General features: G+C 40.1%; 1 protein-coding gene across 1 annotated transcript; it reads right to left on the reverse strand.

Moving 5' to 3' along the window:
* Positions 1 to 231: 231 nt before the first annotated feature.
* Positions 232 to 7,039, reverse strand: rnf2 (ring finger protein 2). Its single transcript, XM_061295649.1, has 9 exons — positions 6,905 to 7,039; positions 6,010 to 6,106; positions 5,696 to 5,856; positions 5,313 to 5,395; positions 4,774 to 4,906; positions 4,447 to 4,546; positions 3,162 to 3,334; positions 2,351 to 2,540; positions 232 to 2,220 (listed from the first exon to the last, which is right to left on the reverse strand). The coding sequence occupies exons 2-9, from the start codon at positions 6,100 to 6,102 to the stop codon at positions 2,119 to 2,121; spliced, it is 1,035 nt and encodes a 344-aa protein (XP_061151633.1). The 5' UTR covers positions 6,103 to 6,106; positions 6,905 to 7,039; the 3' UTR covers positions 232 to 2,118.
* Between the last annotated feature and the right edge of the window lie 1,872 nt (positions 7,040 to 8,911).

Genomic DNA, 8,911 nt, shown 5'->3' on the forward strand with positions numbered 1-8,911 from the left:
CTGACTTTTCCTAAATGAATCCTATTATTAGAAAAGTAACACTGTACTTTTGTTTATATTTATACTTTTGTTTATACAGCCTGTGAATTTGGACACAGCTCATGTCACCAAACAGCAACTTTGTTGGGTCAGCAATACTGATCAGGCCTTCCCGGACTGCTGCCCTGGCCGACGTCGAGCCTCTAAACCAAGACTCTCGTAGCACATAGTAAATAAACTTAACAGTGTACATATTTTGGAGGTCAGTTTTAATGTTACAAAATGGCACTTAAACATCAGATGAAAATTATCTTTTTGAGAAACACAATACAATTGACCTTAGAAAGTTTACAATAACATAACTGGACATTGAAGGAATGATGGACTATCTACACATGGTAGAACGCAATAACACATAAGTGAAAAAGGCTATACACTTATTTTAAAGCGGTGGTTCTTAACCAGAGTTCAATCGAACCCTAGGGGTCCGGTGGGTCAGTCTCAGGGGTTCGGCAGAGCTTCCACTGCAGAGGTCTGAACACATTGTCCATCCATTTTCTGTACTGCTTTGTCCCCACGAGGGTTGTGGGCGTGCTGGAGCGGGTCATCGGGTAGTTGGCAGGGGACACCCTGAACTGGTTGCCAGCCAATCGCAGGGCACACAGAGACCAACAACCATTCACACTTGCACCTAGGGACAATTTGGAGTGCTCAATCGGCCTACCAAGCATGTTTTTGGGATGTGGGAGGAAAGCAGAGTACACGGAAAAACCCCACACGGGCCCGGGCAGAACAAGCAAACTCCACACAGGGAGGGCCGGCGGTGGAAACGAACCCACACCCTCCTAACTGTGAGGCGGTCCTGCTAAACAGTGTTCCACCGAGCCACCCAAACATCTGTATTTCGTGTAAATTTGTGATGATGCAAAAGTGACACTGACTTCCTAGTGTGTAATTTGTTGTGAGTTCATGGATTGTGTTGGTTTTCTTCTTTGAACAAGGTGATGTTCATGCACGGCTCATTTTGCGCACCAGTAAAAAAATCTGCCTTGAATTTTGGAAAAAAACAAAAACATTTTTTACAAAAGACTGCTTCGGTAAACGTGCATATGAAACTGGTGGGGTTCAGTAACTCTAACAGGGTTATGAACCACTGTTTTAAAAGGGAATATACATATATACACATGACAATACTGGGGGGAACCACACACACACTTCTCACAGATGTTTAGGAATATAGTAGACTCGTGCATAGTAACACTAATGCCTGCTGTAATGCCTTGAGAGTATTAAATAAAAACCCAAAAGGTTATTCTCAAAAATCCCCATAAACTGCCAATGTGTTTTCCACAAATACTATGGGGAAATTGGGGGTGGTAATGGTGTTGTGTGTGGGTACTGAAAAACCCCAAAATTGGTGTGGAGAGTATGCACAGGTCCACAGTTTATTGGTCAATGCGTTGTGACCACTAATCAGTTGCTGCAAAGTTCCAGCTCAGCTCTGCTCAACCTTTTGGGCAATCAACTTTACAATAGTACCATGGGGAACTGTAAAAAATAATGCTGCACTAAGCATATCTGTCGCAGCAAGATGCAAAAAAAACAATGGAGGAGCATCAGCGCCTCTTGTAATTACGTACTTGGAGGCACGTCAGTCGTGTCGCCCCTACGAAACGTATTTGTAAGTAACGTTTATTTCATGCTGAGTAGATCCAGTGGAAAAGGGCACTGGTGAGTCCTTCCCTTGAATTTACTGATGTACATTTTGACATTCCTGTCCAATGTTTGGACATTGTATGAACATACTCCAAAGACTACAACATCAAGAATAAATTCATATCAAATTAAATACATGGGTGAGTTGAACTAAACTTTTAATTTCGAAAGATATTTGTTAAAAATGTCATGTTGCCATTTCCAAGTGAACGATTGGTACAATTGCTAGTGGTCTATTGTCACTGTCTTATTTGCTGGCTGCTAACTTCTACGGGGCGAAGACACATATTGAGAAGATATAGTAAGTTTTAAAAACTATTTCGAAGAGTCATTTAGAAGGATTTGTCAATCTTTCCCATTTCACCTTTTCTTTGTGTACACAGGTCCTAGTACACAACTTGACTCACACTGCTTTGAAATAATTTACTTGTGTTCTTTAGTAGGGGCAAAGTATAGTTCCATTGGTTTGTTCACCTTCCAGTATTTTTCACTGACCAGCTCCAAAGAGAAAGAACCATTCAGAACCTATGGACAGAATTCAGAATAAAATAACATGTTAGCTAAAATAAGGCTATACACAGGTACGTCGTTATACCATTGTTCCATCCATCCTTTCCCCACGGGGTTGTTATACCATGTATCTAAAAGTACTCACTGTGAACTGGTTTCCAGCAGTAGGTATGTAGATAGTGTACTGCTTCTCTGAAGCTGCCTCCACATTAACAGGACTTGCTTCTGTATTTCTTCGAAGCTCCTCCAAAGCCAGCCGGACAGCCAGGTATTTAGACAGGTGATCCACTGTTGCATTTCCAGATGTTTTTATGTAGCGAGGCACAAATTCCACACTACATTGGGACGCACAACAACATCATTTATCAATTTCAGCAACACCTCAGGACTGAAAGAGAAGCCCGCAGGGATATTCTAAAAATAGCTCAGTCACGGGGTGCTGATTTCCTACCAATGTTGCAGAGCTGATAATCTGAAAATGTGTACAGTATATACTTTCTGAAATGTATATAAATAAATTGTTGCATCTTGATATTGATCTCTATCATTGATAATTGTGAGAAATACAGCTGGTGCTGAGTCATTAAATCTTGTAGTCTAAACAGTAAAAGATAGGCACATTTGAGCATAGTTAGCCACATCTCATTTTTATGTGGTGGCGGTGTCACCTGATTCACTGTTATCTTGCTACATGTGAATTGTTGCACAAATAACACACAATGTGCGATATCGCAGCCCATCTGCAAATTTTCTCAATCTGTGATTGAAAAAAATAATGGTGCAAAAAAAAAAGCAAACTTTCACAATTACAAATGGAAAAAAAAAAAAAAAAAGACTACAGATTTTGTGGAAACGACAATGGGATGATTTTATGCGGCAACAAGAGTATTGATACTCCTTGAACTTTTCCCAAAATGAATCCTTTATTCTATAGTTCAAATGATATCAACTTTTACCTGTTGTGACCATCATCCTTTTCCATGAGTGTGGGATGAGGTCTGAATACCAATTCAATTTCACTGGCACCGCTGTCAATCACAGAGTCACCTCCTCCATTCTCAGCAGCATTGTCCATGTCAAGTCCACTGTCATCACTTGTCTTGGTGCGTTTTATGCTCGGACCAGCCTCCTGGGGGATCGTTTCAAATTCATAGTTAGTATGGAGCAAAGGCAGATGGAGGAAGAGTGATCTTAGCTTGCATTAATTAGCCATACACTCCATACACTGTTGGGCACCTTTCCACTTAATTGCAAGCTATAGAGCATTGTAGTGGTTATCGGTGACCGCTTGATAGTAGTGATGGGTCGGGCAACACCGATGCGTGGACGCATGTGTAGAGCTCACAGAGCGAAGCCCCGTGTCGGTGTGCGTACTGCTTTAAGAAAGTCACGTGACATATATAAGTCGCTCCGGAGTATAAGTCGCATTTTGGGGGGCAATTTATTCGACAAAAGCCAACACCAAGAACAGACATGAACGGGCAACAACAGGCTGAACGATACGGTATGCTAACATGACAAACACAAACAAGGACCTGAGAACGGGCCTGACGTAACAGTTATTTAAAAAAAACTATCACATAAATAACGTTTATAAAACCATCTGTCACTCCAATTCATTAAATCCATCGATCGTCCTTTGTCAACAATACCGTGTGCCGCGCCGCAGTTCAAATTATTCCACAGGCCCATACAACGATATATAAACTATATTTTAAATAACTATCACATAAACAACAATATTATCAAACCATTTGTGTCACTCCAAATCATTAAATCCATCGATCAAATTTCTCGTCCTTTGTCCTCCTGGTGACAGAGGACATGTCCAGAGGATATGGCGCTTTAAAGTTAATTACTTTATTTGATTTTCTCTCTCTCTCTATTTTTCATGTTTTGAATATGTTCAAGATAAAGATATCAAAGCATGTGAAGTGATCAACTATACTAAAAATAACATGTGAAGTGGTCAACTATACTTGTAGGTGATGTGTTAATGAGCAAGTAAAATTTTGTGAAAAAAAAACATATACAAGTCGCTCCTGAGTATAAGTCAGTTTGGCAATGTGTTGAAACGCTTCATGACACCTCATCTACCCATCACTACTTGATAGCATAGTTGCACTTGCTGGCTCATAATACCAAGAAGCCAATCTCAACGCCACAATTTAATTTCAATCAGTTGCCCAGGCTTTGCAAATAGCTGAGTGAAAATGTTATTGTGGTGTCAAAAAGACTTACCTGATTGCTGTGGACAGAGGCATTACTGCAGTGTGAAGAGTCACCATTATCTTCAGCTCCACTACCATTCTCCACCGTTTGTCTTTTACCACGTTGCAGTCTGACAATTAAAAGAAAGTGTGATTAGTTCAGTTGCCATCAGGGCCATCAAGGCATTCGCTGCAGGCCCAACAGAGTCATAAGGCGAGCCGGATGTACATCATCCTTTATATAAAAAGAAATAGGAAACCCCTTCAAAGTATTCTAACATCAAAGAAAATATTGGCTCTCGCTAAATGGCCCACCTAGATGGGAGTCTACATAAATTCATGTTACAAGCTGCTTTACCTGGTCATAGCCTGTATCTTTAGTCCTTCCTCTATGCTGTGAGAAAGTGCTTGCTGGTTGTTATGTTTGCTGATGCGGGCCAACACTCTTTCTTGGTGTGCTTCATACTCATCCCGGCTGGGGTAAATTTTACCTGTTGGGATAAATGTCAACAAATTATTATTACTTTTTTACTTCTGTTGGCAGCGGTAGAAGGGATCGTTCAATGTGGTGAATATTTGCCACACGTTTACCAATTGTTTTAATCTTTTTATGGAGTTTTTAAACACCGTTAAACAGCATCACCAATTAACGCTGGCTTTTGTGTTTATTTAAAGACATCACAGTTGAGTGACATGTTTTTTGATACTGCCAAAGCAAATTTGTTTGCATTTTGCCCAGTGCATTGTGGGATGCGAGACGCAAATGCTCTATAGTGCTTAAGAGCAATTTATGGTGTATATTGTGTATGCAGTGTAAGGAATGTTTGAACAATACGATGGGCAACATTGACTTTCACACAAGCCCCGTTTTCTGCAGTTGATGTATTGGAAACTTACTTATCAGGGCATCAAAATTAGGGTCTGGACGCAGCGACCTCTTGGAAACCAACTTCTTGCGACATGTAGGACATTCTTTGTTGCTAAAATAAAAACATTCACAGGACCATTAAAGTAAATTGGATGCAGCAATTATAAGACCAAAAAAAATAGTGCAATGGTATTGAAAAAACATTGAATCAATGATCAAATAGTTGAATAAATGTTTTTCATAAAACCAAACAAGCATCCATGACACAAAGAGGTATATTCTTGGGATAGTAGGTGGTCCAACCAATATGATGAATCATTCATCTTCATTATGTTTAGAGTATTTTGACCCCTACTTAATAACCAAAAGAATAAAAACAAAACAAAAAACAAGTAGAAAAATCTTAACTTACCCAGATCGCAAAGCTGTGATAATGCAATCAGCACAAAAACGGTGCAGGCATTCTTTGGTTGTCATTGTGTTCTTCAGCATATCCAGACAGATAGGACACATGAGTTCACTGTGCAATGACCTGGGTGACACAGCAATCTCCAACCCATCAGTAATTGCTTCCTGTGGCAAAATTTACAAAAAAAAAAATGTTAATTTCCAATAATACAATTAACAGGGGGGAAAAATTGTGACCTTACATTGGACAATGCATTCTTTTACACAGCTCGGTTTTAGGATTAGAAATTATTCATGTAGTTAAAAAAAATATTTTACCTGTGGAGTTCTTTGTAATTCATAAAGGCTCAACTCCCAGGTTTTACTGAGGGGTTGGACACCATTGGTCTGAACGGCTTGAGTCATTGTCATGAAACTGAAACAAAATTGATAGATGTGGTTAGGAGTGTGACTGAAGGTGAATATTTTTCCTTAAACTTAACCGCATGACTTGGAACATAACAAACATCCTTAATATGCAACTGTATTTTACTGAAAAACCTGAACCGAACAACCAATTATTTATCAGAGAGAGAGAGAGAGACAGAGAGAGAGAGAGAGAGAGAGAGAGAGAGAGAGAGAGCGAGAGAGAGCGAGAGAGAGAGCGAGAGAGAGCGAGAGAGAGAGAGAGAGCGAGAGAGAGAGAGTTGAAAACAAAACAATACTTGGATAGAAAACCTTAAAAAAAACAATCGCATATTAATGTTGGGGCCACAATTTTATTATTTTCCGAAACAAATCAACCCAAATATAGCCTCAGAAATAATAAAATAAAACGGCTAATGGTGCCGTCATCCTTCTATAGGTTACACTAATACCTTCTACGGTATTAGGCCAAATCTTCGCGATCCTAAAATTGGCGATGATATTGACTATCAAGCAGCCCGACGCAGACGAACATTTACTCTTACATAGGCCCCTACATAAACCACAATGCCTTCAAACGAAACGTCTGGATCACTAACGTGCCGAAGGATTAGCTAACTAGTCCGTTTGACATAGCAAACAACAACAGTACGAGTGTCCGTCCTATTAACCGATGTACCGCTAGTATGGATTCCAAATATTAATCTCAACGTTTTGACGGTTGTAAATACCCAGACAAACACAAATGAGATGAATATTCGTTGAAAACACTCGTAGTTAGTCTACAATAGAACGTATCCGTACTTACTCAGAATACAAGTCGACCAAAGAGTGCGTTCGGGTAAATGCAATATGGCCGACTGGGGAGTACGAGAAGGGTTTCTTCTTCTCCTCTTTTTATTGTCTTGACTGGTGGTGAGGTAGCACTTGTGTGCGTTACCGCCACCTTCTGAAATTAGTACGAACAGTGCTGATCCATACATACAGTGATCCCTCGCTACTTCGCTTTTCGTTTATCGCGGCTTCACGACATCGCGGATTTCTTTTCCAAATTAAAAAAAACATTTAAAAGTGAAAATAAAACATAAATTAAGGAAACATGTGTATAACCTTTAGGAGAATGTAGTATTGCTCCAAATGTTCGTTTACATTCCTTTAGAAGTCCGTTTTTGCGTTTTGGCACGTTCGCGAATTAGCATCTTTCCACTAACTCGTTAGCCTGTCCAGTACTTCTTGTTGGTGACCGTACTTCGCGGATTTCACTTATCGCGGGTGGATTTTCAAAGTCAAAGTCAAAGTCTGCTTTATTGTCAATCTCTTCACATGTCAAGACACACAAAGAAACCGAAATTACGTTTCCTCTATCCCACGGTGACGAGACACAGCACACGATAGACATACAAGTAAACAACACAAAATAAAAACAAGAAGGCACAAACAATAAATAATAAGAGTGATGAATAAATAATAAATAAACAAATAACCCGATAAATAAGAGGAGAAAAAACGGAGCAAGTGTGCATACAGCAGACAGTAAGCATAGCGCAAAAGTACAGGACACTACGCAGAAAGGGGGCGGGAGTTAAGGATCCTAACTAATTTTGGAACCAATTATCCGCGATGAATGAGGGATTACTGTATTTCTGTAACAACCAGACGTCCTCTTTTCCCCCGACATGTCCTACTTTTCAGCCTGAAAAAAAAAGAAAAAAAGTATATATATATATATATATATATATATATATATATATATATATATATATATATATATATATATATATATATATATATATATATATATATATATATATATATATATATATATATATATATATATATATATATATCAGTGACATGTGGTGAGGTTGTGGTGAATGGTCTTTGTTGTTTTGCTGGTCTCCAAAAAAACACTCAGTGGACGATGGCTGGTCCGGGCAAGGAAGCACTTCGGTGACACACGGCTGATTGGGAAAAGATTTATTCAACCGACGTCAAAGTGATGTCTCTCCACAAGTTAGGGTGGCCCCAAGAGCAAAGATGTTTCAGCTCTTGACAGCACAGATGTTCGCCCCAAAAAGGCCCTCGCGCGTCTTGCTCTTGCCCCTTGCGCCCCTTGCCCTTCGCGCTGTTCCTCTTCGCGTTCTTGACCTCCCTCTATCTGTTCTCCCCCATCATTTGTACCTCGTAAGACAACAGCTGCGGTCCGAGTCTCACTCTATTGGTTACTTCCGATGCCCTTAAAAGTGCATGGACAAAGGTATTCCTGGTCACGGACGAATGGCCCTTCCATATTCTAAGCACCTACACATTGCTGAAACTAGATCTTCTCTGTACCGCAAAAATAGCTTAGGGTCTTCTCACTGCTGCAAGGTCGCCATTTAAGGTGACATACAGTGACGCATAGAATCCAAAATTTACCTCAAGGTTCATGACTGGGGAGGCACTGACGGTTTTAAAAGAACTATAAAAATTCTTTATAATAAAAACAATTGAATTTGCATTTCCCCTTTTCATGATGGCAGGGGAGGCGTGGCCTACCTTGCCTCCTCTGACCGCACATCCCTTATATATTATATATATATATATATATATACACACACACACACACACACACACCTCGGACATTAGACACGACTTTATTTTGAAATCCAGTTCATTGTTGCTTGCTTCCTCTTTCCGGTAGCAATGCGGGGCGTGTTCTGTTGTGAGCAGAGCAGGTAAGTGAAAGGGGAGTCAACAACTAGTATGCGGCTCCTGGGCTGGTGCTATGGCTAGTGCAGAGGTGTAGCCAAGCCGGGGCGGCGCCCCGGTTCGG

The sequence above is a fragment of the Syngnathus typhle genome, linkage group LG13 (assembly GCF_033458585.1).
Source record: "Syngnathus typhle isolate RoL2023-S1 ecotype Sweden linkage group LG13, RoL_Styp_1.0, whole genome shotgun sequence".
NCBI lineage: Eukaryota > Metazoa > Chordata > Actinopteri > Syngnathiformes > Syngnathidae > Syngnathus > Syngnathus typhle.